This window comes from Staurois parvus, unplaced genomic scaffold (genome assembly GCF_062004578.1).
Source record: "Staurois parvus isolate SC_StPar_1 unplaced genomic scaffold, SC_StPar_1.0 ptg000249l, whole genome shotgun sequence".
Taxonomy (NCBI): Eukaryota; Metazoa; Chordata; class Amphibia; order Anura; family Ranidae; genus Staurois; species Staurois parvus.
Window position 1 is genome coordinate 8,135,151 of NW_028318045.1, and position 22,424 is coordinate 8,157,574.

Below are 22,424 nucleotides of genomic sequence, written 5' to 3' on the forward strand. Positions count from 1 at the left end.
CACAGAAGGTTTTTTAACTTCATACATAAAATGCATGAAGGTAAAAACCTTCAGCCTTTACAACCACTTCAAGGCTTTAGGGGGGCGGAACTGTGGCCAGTGTGAGTAGAAAATGTCCCGGCATCAGTGGGAGTAAACACTGCTCCACTATTGGTTTTAATAGGAGGAATAGTTCCCTGTGCTTGGCTTTAGCAGGAGGAATAGTGAACCATGGTTGGTATCAAGTGGAGGCATAGTGCCCCATCAATGGTGTCAGTGGGAGAAATAGTGCCCCATCATTGGTCTTAGCAGGAAGAATAGTGCCCCATCGATGGTATCAGTGGGAAGAAGAATGTCCCATTAATGGTGAAAGTGGAAGAAATAGTGCCTCAGCATTGGTCTTAGCAGGACGAATAGTGCCCAATCGATGATCAGTGGGAAGAAGAGTGTCCCATTAATGGTGAAAGTGGGAGGAATGGTGCCTCATCATTGATCTTAGCAGGAAGAATAGTGCCCCATCGATGGTATCAGTGGGAAGAAGAATGTCCCATTAATGGTGAAAGTGGAAGAAATAGTGCCTCAGCATTGGTCTTAGCAGGAAGAATAGTGCCCCATCGATGGTATCAGTGGGAAGAAGAGTGTCCCATTAATGGTGAAAGTGGAAGAAATAGTGCCTCAGCATTGGTCTTAGCAGGAAGGATAGTGCCCCACTGATGGTATCAGTGGGAAGAAGAGTGCCCCATTGATAATGAAAGTGGGAGGAATGGTGCCTCATCATTGGTCTTAGCAGGAAGAATAGTGCCCCATCGATGGTATCAGTGGGAAGAAGAGTGCCCCATTAATAATGAAAGTGGGAGAAATAGTGCCTCATCATTGGTCTTAGCAGGAAGAATAGTGCCCCATCGATGGTATCAGTGGGAAGAAGAATGTCCCACTAAGGGTGAAAGTGGGAGGAATGGTGTCTCATCATTGGTGTCAGCTAAAACAATAGAGTACCAAGGGCTGAGGCAAGAAAAGGGTCGGATCTGGACCCTCGGCCGCAGTTTGGAGACCACTTATTTACATCCTTTGAAAAGCAGAAACATATTGCATTGGTGTGAATAGGAGCCAAAAATAATGGTCACAAATAATGACAACTGCCATCGGTTTTTACCTTAGTATGGGAAATTGGAATCTTAATGTGGAACTAGACCGAAAGATTTAACTCAAAACTGTTACATTCAAGGCAAGCTGCGAATGAGAAGTGTCAGAGCTTCATGCGTTTCCAACTTTTATTAAGCCATCAAATGCTTGGTGTCCTAACTGATCAACAAACAGAAGCTAAGATGGCTGCCACCTTGGCTGTAAAGGATGGAGCGGTTCAGTTCCACTTTAAGTCCATCTTTAGACTCCATGTCCACCTATTCTTCTATGCTGGGCCCTTTTCCTCTTTGGTCTTCCCGCAGCGATGGTCAGTCCTGGTTCAGCCACGTTCTGCATCAATACACTGGGTGCCAGATGCTGTGCTCAGGGAGTGGAGCCATGACACCCTGCACTCAGTCTCCTGGTAATGTGTTTGTTGTATGTTCTCAGCCTGCTCAAAGTCTCAAAATTCCTTTTATTTTTTGCTGCTGTAATCAGACTTCCGGTTAGATGATGGCTACATTCATTCTCTATGGTACCACTGTATGTAGAAATATAGTCACCCATTGACAGTGCTGTGTGATTTCACACATGCATAGTTGGGAACTGGCTGTGAAATATCAGGAAGTTACAGCCAGCTCCCATATCTAAGATGGTGGTACCGGGGATCCTAAGCCTAGTGAAGAACTGGGTCCAGTGAAGACAGCACTGGACTCCTGGGCTGGTAACTACTTGATTGTTAAAACTCAGCAGCTACAAATACTGTAATTTTATTTATGTTTTAAACAGGACTGAAGTTCCTCTTTAAAAGTGATTATAAATGCTCAATGTTATTTTACTGCTGCTGTCTCAGCCAATGAGGAGGCAGAGACCACGGAGAGCCGATGCTCTCATGAATAGTGAACATTGCTGGATTAAGATGGGGTTCAGGCAAGTATTGGGGGAGGGGGGCTGCTGCACACATTAAGTAAACACCTGATGTGTGCAGAAGACCCTCCCAATACTTACCTGAGCCCCATCTCAATCCAGCAATGTTCACTGTTCACAAGAGCAGCGGCTCTCCAGGGTCTCTAACTCCTTATTGGCTGAGACAGCAGTGGGAGCCATTGTTGTAAATCACAACCAGTGAGCCAATGAGGGGGAGGGGAGCCACAGCTAGGGAATGAGCCTGCTTGGGTGCTCTCATAGCAAGCTGCTTGCCAGGAAGGTGGGGCAAGGAGCTGTGTGCTCAAATCAACATTTGTTTTTGAACCCAGTGATAAGAAAATTCGAAGGATGGAAAATTTCTAACAGTGTATGTGGATTTTATTCAGTAAATCACATTTATTCCAAAATCAAAAGTTAAAACCTAAATTAATTTTTAAGTACTTGCAAAAGACATTTGTCGAGTCATTGAATGTGCCGAGAAATTTTGTACAAATATTCATATGAAAATCTACTAGTGTATAGGCAGCTATAAGCAGAACATAGATTACACAATTTTCTTTCCTTCCCCCACAGGTGAAAGGAACGTAAATTGCTTGATTCCCTCCCACACCGCTATTGCGGGGAGCCTTCTCTGCCGGCAGAACATAATGATTAGTGTTGCCAGCTATAGCCAGCAGCACTAATCATTCAGGAAAAACCCAAGAGGCTGGTTATACACAAGTTGATCAATACAACCAGGGTGCCCATACATGGATCAAAATATCGCCGGTACCTGCTGAACTGGTTACATTTTAATCCATGTATGGATAGCTTTAGACACATGAATAAAGTGCGGTCAGCAGCTCTAGCGGCAAGACTCCCCCACAATAATAGAATACAGGTTCCATTGCAGTGAAGCCTTGCACTTTCAGCGTTAAACCATGACTACCCCTGGAAGCCCCTTTCCCTGTTGTGTCAGGGCTGGTGCAAACAGCTGTAAAGCCAATTTACACATAAAGGGCATAAGCCATGGTAAAAAATAAGTAATCCGCCAACCTATACTTATTCTACAGCTTGAAAGGAGGGTAATCCCATCACTGGCCCAGCTGAGAATGTAATATCGCACTGCAAGAAATGATCTTTTATAAGGTGCAATGCAATATATATCAAATCCCCCCACCGCTAAAACCAGCATTGCCACAAGTTCAGTTCTGATCTCTGGTGATTCTCATACCCTATTGTTATTTAACATGCCTTATATGTTTTCAAACAGATGGCGACCAGATTTGTAATACATCAGCGTCTATTATCACTCTCAAGGTAAAACTGATACTGTTCAATTTCTTTTGGCGATGCAGAGATCACCTTTATTGCCGTATGAAAACCATCGTACGAGGGCAATTCTGCTACAGACAGATAGCAATGCAATCCTCCAGGCTAAGCCTAATCATCCCCGGCAGAAGAAGCTTCATCCACAGCTCTGCCACGAAGGCTCAGCAGAAGCAGGACGTGGGGGGTTGGGATATGGGAATCACAACATCCCCAGATGACATCCGTTACAATGATTGTCTATGTGTGTCATGAATCTACAATGCAAATATCTTGTGGTGGCTGAAGGAGATGGCAGGAACAGCAGAGAAGTCCTAATGGCAAAATACAGAGCAAAACTTCCAGCTTCAAAATAAACAGAATCATAACAAATCTAGATTATTTAACCACTTGCCCTCCAGAGGATTTACCCCCCTTCCTGACCAGGCCATGTTTTGCGATACGGTGCAGCGTTATTTTAACTGACAATTGCGTGGTCGTGCAATGCTGCACCCAAATGAAATTTATGTCCTTTTTTTCCCCACAAATAGAGATTTCTCTCGGTGGTATTTGATCACCTGTCCGTTTTGGTTTTTTTTAGCTATATTAAAAAAAACAAAACAAAAAAAACAACACATATTTGAGGAAAAAACCCCAGTATTTTTGACTTTTTGTTATTAAACAGGTCCAGTAAAAAAAAAAAAAAAAAAAAAAAAAAAAAAAAATCTAAATTTGTCTTAAATTTAGGCCAAAATGTATTCTGCTACATGTCTGCTAAAAAAATTAAATCCTAATACGTGTAAATTAATTGGTTTACAAGAAAGTTATAGCATCTACAATTGGCGGTATAATGGGATTTTTTTTATACTAGTAATGGCGGCAATCAGCGACTTATAGCGGTACTGCGGCAGGCATTCTGATACTAGGGGAAGGACTGTCACTGACATCTCCAGTGACATCAATACAGTGATCAGTGCTAATAAAAAGCACTAATGGCACTGAGCAGGAAAGGGGTTAACATGTGGGACAGTCAAAGGGTTAACTGTGTGCTGTTTCACTCTGTGCTTTACACTGTAAGCACACTGCTATGCAGAGCCATACAAAGCAGTGTGCAGAAGCTGACAGGGGAGAGATCTACATTACATACAGGTCTCTCTCCCCCGTCAGTGATACTCGTTGATTGCGAAGTGCCACTGTGGAATCACCGGCTGAGATCCGGCGATCGACAGGTGAGGCCGACAATGGTGGCGTGTGTAGGGCTCGCGCACAACACACACACACACACAATTTTTTTCTGCCTCTAACCGCCCCTCCATGTTGGCACACATAGGTGCTTAGAGGCAACAAAAAAAAAACTGCCTGTACTTCCAGGAGTAGCAGCATTTTGCAGAAAAAAAAAAATGCTTGATGTGTGCAAATAAATGTTAACACTAAGCGTGTTTAGTGTTTCAGCAATAATTCAGTTCCGGGGCCAGAATAAATTCTTCTCGCCAATAAAATTAATGCACAAGCACCTAAATGTGTTACATGTTTACAAACATCAAGCGTTTTTTTTCCCCAAAATTCAGCTGCCAGGAGGAAAGGCATCTAGAAGAGATGGGCAAACATCCTGTGTGCATAAGACCTTACCCTAGGTTCACATCTAAGCGTTTTCCGTAGCGTTTTGCAGAAACGCAGTACAGTCCATTTAACATTATTTCCTATGGGACACGTTCACATCTCCGTGTTTTCACTCAATGCATTTTTTGGAAAGGGTCAGGGACTTTTTAGAACGCAGAAAGTTGTATTTTTGGTTCTATAGACCTCAATAAAAACTCTGCAGAAAAGCATGTAGTACGTTTCTTCTGTGTTTTCTATGTGTTTGGTGTTTTAAATCTGCCTAGTAACAAGAAAAAAAAACAAAAACAAACACAAAACACATCAAAAACAAGGCAAAAACACAGGTGAAAAAATGCAAAACGCAGCTTGCATAGGTGTGAATCTACCCTTAATGCCTTTTCAAAGCGGTTTTGGTTTGTTTCTGGATTCTGACTCCCAGCATGCACCTGTGAAACTGGGACATGCGACTCAGAAAAAAACACAGCATGGGTACATTTTTGAAGCGTTTCCTACAGAGAACAATTGGATGTGTGTTTTTTTAAACAGAACAGCAAAGATGAAGTATGCAGGACTTTTAAAATGCACTGCACCTGCAGCACACAAATATGAAAAGTTCCATTGGATTTAAAGAGAAATATTTTTATTGTGTTTTTGTTTTGTTTGTGCTTTACAGCTGCATTTTAGCGCAGCAAAAACGCATCAGTGTGAACAGGGTCTCAAACTCAACTTCACAAAAACAGCTAAATACATAGATGAAATACAAATGAGAGCCTATTCATGTTTCTGTGGGCTGCTGCAGTGCATTAATGTGAGCTGGCAACCTATCCATTATGAATGGACTGCCAAGGTACAGTAATAGCGTGTTGCAGAAAGGCTGCAACCTCCGCTACTGTTACAGTCCTTCATGGTGCCATTCAAATTGCATTGTGAAGGTGATTACATCTTGCCTGCAACAAGCTATCGATGTGCCCTGGCAAAGTGAATGAGCCCTCATCTGTATAACATCTGTGTATAAATGGGCAAAGTCATGGGGGGGGTCTTTTTAAAGGCCCATGACCACTAAAAGAAAAAAAAAAAAAAGAGCCATAGTTGTGATCATACAATCAGAGGGGTGACATCTGTACTTGAACAAACTATCCAAGTACAATGACAACACCGGCACAAGTACAGTACTTTCCTGCATCAAGATTTTCCAGCAACCTATAATTATGTGTGCGATAATTGAGTACTGTATGCGATACTTTAATTCCGTGATCCGTGTGCAGTAATAATAACCTCTATGACTGCCGGAGGTGTTCATTATCCAAACCTAGAAGACCAGAAATAGCCAGATTGCAGATTTCTATTACTGAAAATGCTAGTTGCCTGGTTATTCTGATTTAGTCCCGGATCACACATCAGCGGTATGAAAGAAGTGCGATTAGACCTGCGGTTCAGCAATGCAGTTTCCATGAAAATCATCAAAGTTCTCTATCTCTGTGGAAAATCAGATCGAGCTGTGCCAGACTTGCACAGAAACCTTTTCTAAAAATCGCAGTGCGAATCACCTGCATATATATGAACGTCCTCAATAGGAATACATTCTATTTCACTTGCCATGCGAATTCTCACTGTAAAATCACATTACAAAACGTACCAGTGTGAGCCCAGAACCTAGGCTTAACTGTTTTATTACTTCGACATAAAGACCTGGAACAAGCAAGGAGGACTTCATGGCCCATTCACAAATGAGCATTGCAGAGACCTGTTAAAGTGTACATATCTCAGGGCAGCACAGTGGCTAAATGGTTAGCACTTCCGCTTGGAAGTACTAGGGCCGTTGGTTCAAATCCCAACCATGGCAGCACCTGCCTGGAGTTTGCATGTTCTCCCTGCGCCTGCGTGAGTTTCCTCCAAGTATACTCCAAAGACATGCTGGTAGGTTAACTGGATCCTGTCTAAATTGGCCCTAGTATGTGTATGTATGAATGTGAGTTAGGGACCTTAGATTGTACGCCCCTTGAGGGTTAGGGACTGATGTGAATATATATATATATTGGATTGTAAGCTCCAAGGAGTGGGACCCTCGAACTGTATTGTTGCTGTGTTGTCTCCCGTTATATTGTAAAACGCTGAGCAAACTGTTGGCGCTATATAAATCCTGTATAATATATATATATATATATATATATATATACACACACACACACACATATATATACTACACACAAAATATATAATGGGAGACAATACAGCAAAGATACAGTTCAATCCAAGAGGGTTAGGAGGGCCCTGCCCCTTGGAGCTTACAATCCAATATGTATATATATATATATATATATATATAGTGCTGTGTAAATTGATGGCACTATATAAGTACCTGAAACAAAAATAAATAAATGCCACCAAAATTCACCGTTCATTGTGCATGGCAGCCCAAAACAATACTGTAGAAGCTATCACGTCATTCATTGTGGTATGATGCATTATAGAAAAAAGAAATAAAAAGTAATGCGCTCTTTTTCCTACTGCGGAGCATTGCCAGCCTATTCATAATGAGGGGGGGAAATAATGTCCCAAGGGCCGATAAAAGAAAGAAAAAGGGACACATCCGGCCACTGCCCTACAGTATTCTGTCACTCCTCCCTCAGTAGCTACATGAGTTATGTAGGTAGGTGAGGAGAGGGGCAGAGGAGCTGGGCCAGCACAGAAAGTTATTATACACAGGAACAAGCTATGACATGCATGGAGGGAGGGTGCTGTGCTGTGGAATTGACTCTTTCTGGAGTAGTCAAATTTTCTAACAAGTTGAAAGGCAGATTGCAAGTGAATATAATATTGTATGGAGAATGGAAAAACGCTGCAAGCAAGCATTTAAATACTAGACTTGTCTGTGCCTCTTAAAGGGGCTCTTTAAGAAGTATGAAATCTCGAGCCTGGCACTCATTTATCTCAGAAATACTTGAGACACTGGTAATCTTCTCACTACAGACCAACATACCAGAATATTTCAAAGTTTTGACATTCAAAGGATCGCAGTACATCATTGTAGAATCATCGAATAATCATCCAAAAACATGAAACTGCTATAATTAAGGGTGTTTATAAAGCAGTAAATGAGCCTTTCACTGAACATTCCCTGGTGGAGAATCCTCCAGGTCCATATGATTTAAATGGCAATGACTGAATCTCCACAAGAATGTGTTTAGTGAATGTCAAATCCACTGCTTTAAAAATAAACCCTTTAAAGCGGAACTCTGGATAAAATGTGTATTTTCCCATGCGGTGGGGCTGTGCCTGCACTGCATGGGTTAACTGCTCGTTTTTGCATAGGGGATTGCAGAGCGGAAATATACCCACCTAATCAGCCGATCCTCCGAGCGCAAGATGGGTCCCTGCTGCTTCTACACCCCCCGCACGCTAGCGGTGTGAATGGACTGTTCCTGACATCATCACGCCCATAGACTGTCTCTGGACATTAGGATGGCAGGAATAGTCCACTGCAAGGGTCAACTGCTCGTTTTGTTTAGGGGCGCACCAAACACATTACTATTTTGGCCACGGGGGGACCCTTTTCCGGAGGATCAAAGGATAAGGTAAGTATAGGTTTGGTGCGCCCCTAAACAAAACGAGCAGTTAACCCATGCAGTGCTGGCATAGCCCCATTGCATGGGAGAAAAAAAATATGTAATGGAGTTCTTCTTTAAAGTAGATGTAACTGAATAACCTTGACTGCTAAAGTGATGTGTATCATAAACAGATTGTAAGCTCCGAGGATCAGGCCCTCCTATCCCTCTTGTATTGAACTGTATTATCCCCCATGATACTGTAAAGCGCTGAGCAAACTGTTGGCGCTATATAAATCCTGAATAATAATAATAAACAAATGCCATTTTTCATTTTTAATAAAACCCTCCTTTTAGCATTTTTTCATCCTTTCCTTACATTTGAGTACTGCTGATCTTCTACATTATCTTTGAAGTCACTTCATGTTTACATTCAGAATACAGAATGTATTTTCTGTGGTGACAACGTGCAAGATGTCTCAAAATCATCACTTGGAGTCTCCACTGAAAGAATGTAACGGAGGCAACACAGGAATAGAATAGGGAAATAGGGACAGAGTGTTGTCACCCTATAACAGGAAGTGCCTGAAGGAGGACGTTCCTGGCAGGATTACCATGTATCCTAGCTATGGAATTAAAAATACAGAATTTAAAGAATTAAAATAACGAGATTTAAGCTTTTGGGTTTATTTATCCTGTAACATTTCGTGCCTTGGAATCTGTTTCCATATCATGGAGCACTATCAGAAAAACTTGCCAGATGGTACTTCTTTACATAGCACCGGTCACAATAAAAATATGGATGGGGTATTTAAATGGACAGGTTCCAGGGCCACCATCCCCATCCTGCTTCACTTCTTGGTAAAACTTTACTGGCTGCATACTTGCTCTAACTCCCAAGTAAAACAGCAAGGATGCGGGTAAGCTCCCACACCATTCTTACATGTCCCTTTAAGTCATTAACACAGCTTTTTATGGGATCCCACACATTGCTTTATATGTATCTGCCAAGAGATTGTCACCCCAGCTTCCCGACCCTCCTACAACATAGTGATGGTGACAGAAGCCAGGTGCCGGAGTAAATCCTCCTTCCTGTCTGTGCCCAATACCCTCTTATCATGGCATCTTCTTCAATGTAGCCTGCCATGCCCTCCTCCCTGTATTCAGTCATATCATTAGACAGACATGAGAAGCCCATTGGGGAGGATTCAGTCCTGGGTCTCACTGCTGAATCACCCGATGCCTTGTAATACAGAGGACTGCACTCCACTACCCAACACTTCCACAGGGGAAGTAATACAATGTTACTTCATCGAAATGTACACAGAGGAAAAAATCATTCTTCAGTAAGATACAATGTCAAAAGTAAGGTGCTGGAGGAAAAACAATGACAATCACAGTATGCCAATACTGGCCAACATCAACACATTTAACCAACCCCCCGCACCCATAACACACACCTCCCTGGCACCCATCACACACACCTCTGGCATCTCATCACACATACCCCCTGGCACCATCATGCATTCTCTCCCATCACATAAATCCCTATGTGCCCAACATATGTATCCCTCTGCCACCCCATCACGCATATCCCCCTGGCACTCCATCACACATACCCCCTGGTACCATCATGCATTCCCTCCTGGTACCCATCACACAAATCCCTATGTACCCAACGTGTGTATCCCTCTGCCACCCCATCACACATATCCCCATGGCACCGTCATGCATTCCCTCCTGGCACCCATCACACAAATCCCTATGTACCCAATGTGTGTATCCCTCTGCCACCCCATCACACATATCCCCTGGCGCCATCATGCATTCCCTCCTGGTACCCATCACACAAATCCCTATGTACCCAACATATGTATCCCCCTGGCACCATCATGCATTCCCTCCTGGTATCCATCACAAAAATCCCTATGTACCCAACATGTGTATTCCTCTGCCACCCCATCACACATATCCCCCGGCACCTCATCACACAAACCTCTATATACCCAACATGTCACACATACTCCCTTAGCACATCAACACACATCCCACCCTCGCACCCCATAACACCAACTCCTATGTACCTAATATGTGTACCCTTCTGGCACCCCATCACACATACTCCCCCCCAGTACCATCATGCACTTCCTCCTCGCACCCCATCACACAAACCCATGTGTACCAAACATGTGTACCCCCTGGTACCCCATCACACAAACCCCTATGTACCCAAGATGAGTACCCCCTGGCACCCCATCACACAAACCCCTATGTACCCAAGATGAGTACCCCCTGGCACGATCTCACCCCCGGGCAGACCAGTGACCCATGATCTCCATTCTGGCACAGAATACAATGTGTCCTCCCCCGGCACAGCTCAGTCCACCCTCCGGAGTGTGCCCACCCGTCCCCCGCTCTCACCGGCCAGCTCATCCGGCTCCAGCCCGCTATCCGCGTCCGTCCCGCAGATCACGAAGTAATGGGCCAGTCGGCAGGGCGGAGCAGCCGATCCCGCGGCTGGAGAGGAGCTCATCGTGCAGAAGTGTCCGATCCGCGCTCCGTCCTCAGCACCGGCCGCCTCCCCGCTCCATGTCACCGGCCACCGATCCGAGTCCCCGCTATCACCTGAATATGCGCAGCACCACCAGCACAGTCCACCAAGGGGAGCTGCTGAGCACTAAGCCCGCCTACTGGCGAGAGCCCTGACTACAGGCTAAACCACGCCTATGAAGGCGGAGAACCATTCCGGGACCCGCCCACCATATAAATATCTGCCACAAAACCACACCCCCCAAAACCATGAGCACGCCCACTTTGTGGCCAGAGGTTTCCTTGTCGCTGGGTGTAGTGGGAGAATGTGATTTACTACATGGAGCTCTACAGTGTACAGTACACCGACCTAGACCCGCTCTCTCTCTCTCTCTATATATATATATATACGGATCTATGTACGGAATGTGTATACATACTGCACTGGTATCAGCTGGCTGTGTTGTATGGGTGCAGGAAACGAATCAGTGCTGATTCTGGGGGAACATACACCGATCAGCCATAACATTATGACCAGTGACAGGTGAAGTGACTAACATGGATCATCTGATTACAGTGGCACCTGGAAGTGGGTGAGATATATGAGGCAGCAAGTGAACATGCTGTCCCTGAAGTTGATGTGTCAACAACAGAAAAAAATGGGCAAGTGTAAGGATTTGAGCAACTCTGACAAGGGCCAAATTGTGATGGTTGGACCACTGGGTCAGAGCGACTCCAAAACTACAGATCTTGTGGGATGTTTAGTGGCATCGCTATGGGGGTGCGGATCTGTCCCAGGTGACACCCGCCAGAGGCACCGCCTGGCACCATGTTTGAATGAACAGCAAAGTAGCACGGCAATGGGCATGCCTCCTGAGTCCTGACCCATAGATCAGATACTGGTCCACACCATCCCACCGCCATGCCACTGTGAGCATCACAGACATGGAGTCCCGGAGACTGGACCCCTGCCCTGCACCATCCATCCATGGCTGCTGGAGGCTCCCACCACACTACTGTGAGCACAACCACACGGAGTCCCACAGACCGGACCCCCCCACCATCCATCCATGGCTGCTGGAGGCTCCCACCACACTACTGTGAGCACAACCACACGGAGTACCACAGACCGGACCCCCGCACCATCCATCCATGGCTGCTGGAGGCTCCCACCACACCACTGAGCACAACCACACAGAGTCCCACAGACCAGACCCCAAAAGTGGTCCAAGGAAGGAAAACCAGCAACAGGGTCATGTGCACACAGTGCATCACAATTTGTTGTTTATGGGGTTGTGATACAGTTTGGGATTTCCCACATTTGGAGGCCCTACCTTACTTACAGGACCTAAAGGACCTGTTACTGACAGCTTGGTGCCAGATACAACAGCATGCCTTCAGAGGTTTGGTGGAGTCCATGCCTCCATGGGACATGACTGTTTTGGAGGCAATAGAAGGACCTTCTCAATATTAGACAGGTGGTCATAATGTTATGGCTGATTGGTGTGTGCCCACTTTTAATGGTAAGGGCAAGGGAAGCACAGATCAGAAGGGATAAATTTGTGTTAGGGATTAGGATCAACAGTTAGGGTTTGAGCTGAACGTCTTTGGTCATTTTGTGCATTTTTTTGTGTTTGTACTGGAGTTTTTGCAAATTTGTGAGCGCATTTCAGGCTTTAGCATTTTAACCACTTCAATACTAAGCACTTTTACCTTCCTGCTAAGGCCAATTTCCAGCTTTCAGCTCTCTCGCACTTTTAAGGACAATTTAGCAGTCATGCAACACTGTACCCACGCTTAATGTTTATCATTTTGTTCACACAACTAGAGCTTTCTTTTAGTGGTGTTTAAAGCAGAACTTCGCTCTCTCAATCAACATGGACTATTTGTAATCATTATGCAGCTAGCATTAGTAAATAAATTGTAAAGTATATCATATTTACTTGTTTTAAACTTTTTTTTACATTTCGTGAGTTACTTCCTGGTTTCTATGTCTAAGCAAATTATGTCATAAATCCCAGTAGTCTTCAGGAGGGGGGGGAATGGTTCCCACCTCAGCCTATGCCTGAGCTAAGAGCAGGTGGATTCCAGGAAGTAAATGATACATGAATCACCTGCCCTTACATAAGATGGCCACTGCCAGAAATGCCAGGGGGTGTTTTTCAAAATGATTTCTCAGCAAAATAAAGCATTGAGACATTGATGGATGGGGGAGTTTGCTTTAATTAAAAATTAATTAAAAAGCATTTTTGGTTTTCCCAGATGTAGTGCAGTTCCACTTTAATCACCACTGTTTTTTTATGCTAACTTGACCAAAAAAGACACATAATGTTGAAAAAAAAACAAGTTTTTCTTTGTTTCTGTTATAACATTTTGCAAATAAATAATTATTTTTCATAAATTTAGGCCAAAATGTATACTGTTACATTTCTTTGGTGAAAATAACCCAAATCAGTGTATATTATTTAGTCTGTAGGAAAGTTATAGGACCCACAAACTGTAGTATATATTTGAAAATTGATCAATCCTAATGTACTGACAGCCTATCTCATTTATGGAGCTGTCAGGACAGTACAAATATCCCTCAATCCTTTTTTGGAAAGCAGAAGGTGCCAGGTATTTAGTAAGAAGCATGGGAAGTTTTTTGCAGTTGTAATTATTTTGTCATCATTTTCTGGAAAATGAAGAAATAAAAAAGAAAAATATTTTTTTTTTCTTATATACTCTCACCAGTGCTGTACAGCGTCATCATATAACTGGTGTGGCAGTGATCAGGGACATTGACTGGTGACAGTAGGAAAATAATAATAATAATAATATTATTTTTTTACATTTTCTTTTTTTTTTCTTTTTTATAACACACTGTGACCAGAGTAATATAATGTTACCACCATAGTAACATTTTACTACTCTGGGGAAGTGATCAGTATTTTTTTTTTTCTTTTACTCATAACGATTGCTTATAGCAATGAATTTCATTGGTATAAGCAAGCATTTTACTGAATGAAATTGATTAATTAATTTTGTTTTGTTACGATTAGCTGTGATTGACCACAGCTAATCACATGACACAGATGGGTTGTGATTGGCCCAGTTTGTACCATGTGATCACTGTGTCCAATCACAGCTAGCAACACAATTTTATACAATAAATGGCATGAAAGGAAGCCACCCATAGCAGCGATCCAGGAGGAAATCATATGACGTCTACCCAGATCAACAAAAGTCCCACTCGACTTTAATTTTATTATAGGCCTGGCAGGAACTGGTTAAAAATTATTTTCATGGAAAGCTGGTTGCTAGCTAGTTGAAGGAAAAAGGACGATCAATGTATGGGTTGCCTTACTGGCCAGATCATCAAAGTTGAAGGAAAAAGGTCGATCAATGTATGATCATCAAGTGAAAATAAAAAAGAAAGCTAATACAGCCACCATGTCTAAGATTGGTTAGCTGCCATTTAATACATTTTGTTTTTGGGTTTAATACCACATTAAAATATAACAATAGGCAAAACGTTTTTTTTTTTTTTTAGTTTAGATAGCATGAAGAGGGATTAGAACACCTGCCAGTTTTTATTGCTGTCTGTGCCCGTGTTAAGGAGATTCAGCCTCTATATTTGTCCTGTTTACCATTATCATTGAAAGTAAAAGAAAATCCAAAAATTTGGGTTGTTCCTTGAAAATTTCTAGAGGGGACATCTTCCAATGGGGACACTAGTTCTAGGTACCTGGAGGTCCTCAAGGAATTCCCTTAATTTGCAAGGATTTCCTCTCACTTCCTTTTTGGCTATGGGACAGGAAGTGAAGGGAAATCTCTGCAATGGGGCACAGATGAAAAAAAAATCTGACGAGTTATAACCCTCCCTTACTCTATCAAGAATGGAAAAAAAAGTTTTGCTTATAGTTCTACTTTAAGATTAGGGTAGTTGTAAGAGTTAAATGTTATGGTCATGTGTTATTACAGTTTCGTTTTCAGGGTTTGGTAATGTATTGGGGAGATATAAAGTGGTTGTAAAGCTTTGTTTTTGTTTTGTTTTTTTACAAACGTCATACTTACCTGCTCTGTGCAATTGTTTTGTACAGCGCAGTCCGGATCCTGCTCTTCTCGGGTCACTTGCCAATGCTTCTGGCTCCTCCCCCCTGACGAGTGCCCCAGAGCAACCTGCTTGTTCTGGGGCACTTGTGGGTGCTCGCTCTCAAGCCGTCCCTGTTTCTTCATAAGACACATAAAGCACAACTTGGCCCTGCCCCTGCTCCCTCCTCACTGGCTGTGATTGACAGCAGTGGGAGCCAATAGCTCCTGTGCTGCTGTGTTTTGGCCAATGAGGAGAGGGAGACCCGGGAGAGTCGAGGCTGTCTTGTACAGCACTGGATCGCAATCAGGCTCAGGTAAGTATTAGGAAGGGCTGAGGGGGGCACCCTGACATTTTTTTGTACCTTCATGCATTGAATACATGAAGATAAAAAACCTCCAGCTTTTAGAGATACTTTATTTGATAATTGAGGGGATGGGTTACATTTTAGCACTCAGGTGAGGAGAAAGGTCAAGGTCAATCTAAGGATTAGGTTAAAGTGGTTGTAAATCGTGGACATGAAATATGAACAAAGCATATCCCTCTATAGAATGTGCTTGTCTCAATCCAGAGTACAAAGTGTCATTTCTGACTGCTGTCTTTTTCTGTGCTATCTGCATGAGTCACTTCTGATGAGCTTTTCTGATACCAAGAGAAAAATGGTGACAGGGAAGGGCACAGTATGTGATTGGCAGCCTCAGGTTTGTTCCTTTGAGCTGTGTGAAGGGGGGGGGGGGTGTCCCTTCCCTCCAATCAACTCTCAGAGCTCTCCTAACTGATGTATCTCCATCTCCCTGCCCCCTTCTTTTCGAAACTGAACGATCCTGTATAAGTTTTGCACTTTGAACGGATAGAAGGAACAGACTGTCGTAGATAAACAGGTACAACTTGTGTATATACATATATATATATATATATATATATATATATATATATATATATATATATACATATAAAATTTGTTTCATCTTTGTGTATCATCTGAGGCCGGTCACTTCACTGGATATATGTAAGAGTTTACAAACACTTTAGGTTGAAACATATACAGGAATCTTAAGTTGGATCAAAATTAGGTCTGAGGAAACCCCTTACTCCTGGTTCACATCTGTGCCGCTGCGGATCCGCACAAAAATCCATGCAGCAGCACCAACTGCACAGGAAATCGCAACCGTACTGGGAATCAAGGTTCTGCTGCAGGCTGCATTTTCCAAAGAAGTGCAGTGACTTCTTCCCTGCGTGTCCTGGGGCATTCAAATGAATGGGCTCTCATGCCTGCACAAAGGAACGCAGAGATGTGAACCTAGCCTCAAAGCTGTATTAAACACCAAAACCAAAAATATACTGTAGTATATTGCAGCTTATGAATTATTAGATGTGGTGACTGCATTTGTCTTTTTTTTTTCTGGCTGTTTTCCCCTCTCTTTTCAGCTGGTGATCTGGCCAGTAACACACCTCCTGTATTAGAGCGCGGGACTGAATGGGGAACTCTGGATAAAGGAGCGCAGGGGTACCTTTGGACATCAGCATGGTCGGTATGGGGGGAAGGGAATGTTAGATATACTAGCAGATTTAGATACACTAACAAACTGAAGCCAAACTCCAGCTTATGCTGCAGTTACAGTCACATTTTTTTTCCTCTAGGGATAATGGTTTAACATAAATAAATAAAAGTTGATAATTGTAAGCAACGCTACAAGTGGTAAATGGTTTATCTCAACATTCTAACTGCTACATTTGCAGGAGAACGTGTTCTTTTGAAAAATAATTAATTTACTGGTTAGATCACCAGGTGAAAATATAAGAAAGCCTAAAAATCGAATGCATCACATCTAAGAATCGGTAAGTTGCAGAAAATAAATGTTTGCTTTTGGGTTTATCACCACTAAAAAATGCATAGAAAAGCACATAAAAACACATAAAATCATGACAAAATGCAATTGAGTGCAGGTGCATTTTTATGTGTGTTGTAGTGTGAATGGGCTCATAGGCTTTTCTTCCACTTTAAAAGAGATCCAAGCATATCTCCTGAGCCTGGGATATTGTATCTTCACAGCTTTGCCTATGTAATTATTGTATCATTTTATGGAAATAGCATTCTGTGCTCACTAGCTGTTCCAGACATGAAATCTTCTTGCATCTTGATACTATCTTGTGATTACAGTGTAGACTGTCTAGTCCATGTGTATTCTTTGTATGCAGGAATTTTGTACACTGCAAATAAATACCTTGCTTGCACGGGGCATTGTTCTCTCTTTATAAACCAAATAACCCCCCCAGGTCTTCCTAATCTAATTTAGTGTGAGCTGGACAAAGAGCAATCTGTTTAATGACAGTTTTAAGGTCAGGGATTAATCATTGCTAGGGTATGTAAATAGGTTAGCTCACTGTTTGTATTTGGTATCTGGAAGTCATATAATAAACAGGATTCTTAAAGTGCTAAATAGATTTACCTTGCATTGGTAGGTTAGAGTGGTTGTAAAGGCTCAAGGTTTGTTACCTTCATGTATTCTGGGCAGGGGTGGACTGACAACTCATGGGGCCCCCCGGTAATAGGGGATCATGGGGCCCCTGTGTCCTTGCCCACACTCAAAAAAGCCTATAAAAGAGGTACCAGGGGCATTTCATGGAGCCCCCTACTGACCCCGGGCCCTCGGGCAGTGCCCGAATGCTCAAATGGTCAGTCCGCCCCTGATTCTGGGCATGTATTCTGGGCATTAAGATTAAAACCTTCTGTGTGGAGCAGCGCTCTCAGCCCTATTAATACTTACCTGAGCCCCATTGTGATCCAGGGATGTGCACGAGAGCCTCAGCTCTCCCAAGTCTCTCCCTACTCATTGGCAGAGACAGCAGTGGTAGACATTGGCCTCTGGCTACTGCCAATCACAGCCAATGAGCCAATAAGAAGATGGTGGGGGCAAGTCTGCTTGGGTGCCCCCAGAGCAAGTCACTTGCTTTGGGGGCACTCAGCAGTCAGGAGGGCCTAGAAGCGCCAAGAACAGAAGGATTGGGGCTGATCCCTCTGTGCAAAACCACTGCACACACAGGTAAGTATGACATTTGCTATTTTTAAACAACAAAAGAATCTGCCTTTTATATCACTTTAAAGGAGCATTCATATTTGTAAATGCACTCAGTCCACATGAAAGAACCCCAATGGGGGCCCCTGCAATTTGCTTGAAGAGGCAGCCCCATTGAAAGCAATGAGAGGCTTCCAGCTCCTGCAGTAATCACTGTAAGTGATCGGCCCTGGACACAGACTGCCTGTGTCCCGGGCCAGACATTATCCTTATTCTCCTAAAATAATTCATACACATCCACAACTGTTTGGATTGTGCGATGCGTTGTTACAAAGCATTGCACTGTTTATCTTTTTAACTCTTTTAATTTTAATAAAATATCACAAAACAACATTTCAACTTTAGGCACTACGGAGTGTTGCAATGCTTTGTAGTGCATCACAACATGTGGTGCAAAAACGTAACCTGTTCTACTTTTTTTTCCAGCATCACGGTGCTTTGGTGTGAACAGAAACAATAGAACAGGAGGCAGGTTGTCTTGTCTATGTGTTGGGACTACATTGGGCTACACTACCAAAAGCAGCCCAAGGAGGCTCCTAAGAATGAAGAGGAAGAGGAAGGTTTTGGTGCCATCTGCTGGCAGTATGTAAACCATCACAGGACAATCACTAAGTCCCCAGATATGACCCTACACTGTATAACTCCCAGTCCTATTGCTAACAAGGGCGGACTGACCATTTGGAAACTTGGGCACTGCCCAAGGGCCCGGGGTCAGTAGGGGGCCCCATGAGATGCCCCTGCTACCTATTTCATAGGCTTTTTTGAGTTTGGGCAAGGACACAGGGGCCCCATGATCCCCTATTGCCCGGGGGCCCCATGAGTTGTCAGTCCGCCCCTGATTGCTAACTTACAAATGTTATTTTCTTAGATGCACCTGATCTGTTCCTTTACATCTAAGGTCTCCAAACGTTCTTAACAAAGGGCCAGTTTACTGTTCTTCAGACTTTAGGGGGGTCAGAATGTGGCTTTTGGGAGTAGAAAATACTGCAATGTAAGTTGGGGGTCAAAAAAAGTATGTGCATGTGGTCGGTAGTGGGAGGACTAGTGCCCCACTGTTGATGCCAGATGGAGGAATAGTGCTAAACTGTTGGTGCCAGATAGAGGATTGGTGCCCCATTGTTGGTGCCAGATGGAGGAATAGTGCCACACTGTTGGTGCCAGATGGAGGAATAGTGCTCCATTGTTGGTGCCAGATGGAGGAATAGTGCCCCATTGTTGGTGCCAGATGGAGGAATAGTGCCCCATTGTTTGTGCCAGATGGAGGAATAGTGCCCCACTCTTGAGGTCAGTGGTAAGATTAGTGCCCCATTGTTGGTATCAGTTGGAGGAATAGTGCCTCACTGTTGGTGTCAGTGGGAGGAATAGTGCCCCATTGCTGGTGCCAGTGGGAGGAATGGTGCTTCATCGTTGGTATGAGTAGGAGGAATAGTGCCTCACATCAGTGGGAGGAATAGTGCCCCATTGTTGGTACGAGTTGGAGGAACAGTGTCCCATTGTTGGTGCCACTGGGAGGAATGGTGCTTCATTGTTGGTATCAGTAGGAGGAATAGTGCTTCATATCAGTGGGAGGAATAGTGCCCCATTGTTGGTACGAGTTGGAGGAATGGTGCCCCATTGTTGATGCCAGAAGGAGGAACAGTGCCCCATTGTTGGTGCCAGTGAGAGGAATGGTGCTTCATCATTGGTATAAGTAGGAGGTATAGTGCCTCATATCAGTAGAAGGAATAGTGCCCCATTGTTGGTATGAGTTTGAGGAATACTGCCCCACTATTGGTGTCAGTTGGAGGAATAGTGCCCCATTGTTGGTGCCAGTGGGAGGAATGGTGTTTTACCCTTGGTATGAGTGGGGGGGATAGTTCCTCATATCAGTGGGAGGAATAGTGCCACAATGTTGGTACCATTTGGAGCAATAGTGCCCATTGTTGGTGCCAGAGGGATGAATAGTGCCCCATTGTTGGTGCCATTGGGAAGAATGGTGCTTCATCATTGGTATTAATGGGAGGAAGTGTCCCAACAGTAAAGGCAAGCAAAGAGCTGCATTTGGCCCAGGAACTGCAGTTTAATGACCACTGCTTTGCATCATTTATCCTCCATAAACTGCCAGACTGACAGACAATTATGGTGAAATTATAATTATTTTTCTTGTTGTGTACTGTCACACACAAAAAAAAAATCATTGCCAGGAAGCAAATCCAAATTCCACAGTGGAAATACTGCTTCTGAAATTAAAGGTGAATTATATTCTTTTTACACAGTATTAAAGCAGAACTTGAGCACTCTCTGATGATGGGAAACATAAAAGCAAATAAGTGGGATACAGAAGAGGCTAATGTTGACAGGAACACCAAAGAAAAGCTTCTCTAACTGGTTACATATGATACAATCTGATTGTCTTATTTATACAGTATTTATCAACGTTTGTGCCCCAACCTTTTGAAAAACAGCTCACCATAAATTTTTAACCCCCAGGAAGGTCAAAATAAGCTACTCCGGTTTCCTCCCACTCTCCAAAGACACGCTGGTAGGTTAATTGGATCCTGTCTAAATTGTTCCTAGTATGTGTATGTATAAATGTAAGTTAGAAACCTTAGATTGTACACCCCTTGAGGGTTAGGGACTGATGTGAATGTACAATATATATGCAAAGCACTGCATAAATTGATGGCGCTATATAAGTACCTGAAATAATAATATTTATTTATTTATTTATTTCAGGTACTTGTATAGCGTACATACACATACTAGGGCCAATTTAGACAGGAGCCAATTAACCTACCAGTATGTCTTTGGATTGTGGGAGGAAACCAGAGTACCCGAAGGAAACCAACGCAGGCACAGGGAGAACATGCAAACTTCAGGCAGGTGGTGCCATGGCTGGGATTCAAACCAACGACCCTAGAACTGCCAGGCAGAAGTGCTAACCATTTGGCCACTGTGTTGCCCCATAATAATCATTTATTTAGAGGTGAAAGTGATGGGAATTCAAATTTGGATAGTATAAGATTACACGGCACACAGTCCATTTGGTAATAATCACCAGAATGCAGCTGAAATTGAGTGGCATGGTGTCACCATGGACCCACCCTTTGCATTCCATCAAAGTCCCTGAGGAACATTTACTTCTTTTCTTTGTAGGAAGCATGTTTTAAAAGTTGTTAGATCTATTGACACAGTCACTTTAAGGCTTCATTCACAGGGCTGTAAAAATACGCATATGCAAGGGCTTTTTAGTAAGGATCTGATCACAGCTGCATTGTTTTCAATGAAGCCATTCATACAGGTGTGTAAACATAAGCTGCTTTCAGATCCCCAACACAGAATCCAAAAATCTGAGTCTACGAATATGTGAAATACGCACTTATGCACATAATGGCATGTATACACATTTTTATGGGTGTAAATGAAGTCTAAACAAAGGGGAAAATAAATGATCACAAAAACAAGTTATGTAAGCAAGAGCATCTTTACATGTTTAACTGCATATATACGCAAGTATTTTACTGATCAGGTCCTAGAAAACACAAGTAATAACATCAGTAAAATGTTTGTGGCCACATGAATGAAGTATAAGGCATTAGTAAAGCCTAAAGCATAAGTAACATGTTATACTAACCTGTTCTGTGCAATGGTATTGCATAGAGAAGCCCTGAAACTCCTCTTCTGGGGTCCTCCGCTGGAGCACCAGGATCCTCCTCTTCTGGGGTCCTCCGCTGGAGCAACAGGCTCCTCCTCTTCTGGGGTCCTCCGCTGGAGCACCAGGCTCCTCCTCTTCTCAGTGCACTACCGCAAGAAGACGTTTCTGTCTATAGACACACCCAGCGTGGCTCAGCAAACCCCCACCCAGTCCCTGCTCACAGGATTTGATTGACAGCAGCATGAGCCAATGACTTCCATTGCTGCCTCTTTGTCCTGTGGAGAGAGAGAGGGGGAGGCCAGCGCCCCTGTAGATGGGCACAGCACTGGATTGAGACAGGTAAGTATAAAGGGGGAGTGAGAGGGGGATATTTTCAATGGAACATTTTTTGCCCTAAAGCAACACAATAACTTCATTAATTTTTTTTTATAATTAAAAATAAGAAACATGTCACACCTGCTTTGTGTGGTAGTTTTGCACAGAGCAGCCCAGATACTCTTCTTTTCGGGTCCCTGTTGGTGCTCCTGGCCCCTCCCACTCGAGCAGTTCCCCCCGAGAAAGCCATTCGCGAGCCGGCGCCGAATGTGTCCGCTGCTCTGTCCACCCCTCCCCCCGCTCTCTCATTGGCTCACTGGCTATGATTGACAGTACTG

At 43.5% G+C, this 22,424-nt stretch overlaps 1 protein-coding gene across 2 annotated transcripts in view; it reads right to left on the minus strand.

Moving 5' to 3' along the window:
- DENND5B (DENN domain containing 5B) overlaps positions 1–11,103 on the minus strand; it is a 160,873-nt gene extending 149,770 nt beyond the window's left edge. For both annotated transcript variants that reach the window (XM_089680730.1, XM_089680731.1), the window contains exon 1: positions 10,881–11,103. In XM_089680730.1, coding sequence (XP_089536856.1) covers positions 10,881–10,992 — 112 coding nt within the window. In that variant the 5' untranslated portion in view covers positions 10,993–11,103. The remainder of the gene's footprint in view (positions 1–10,880) is intronic.
- Between the last annotated feature and the right edge of the window lie 11,321 nt (positions 11,104–22,424).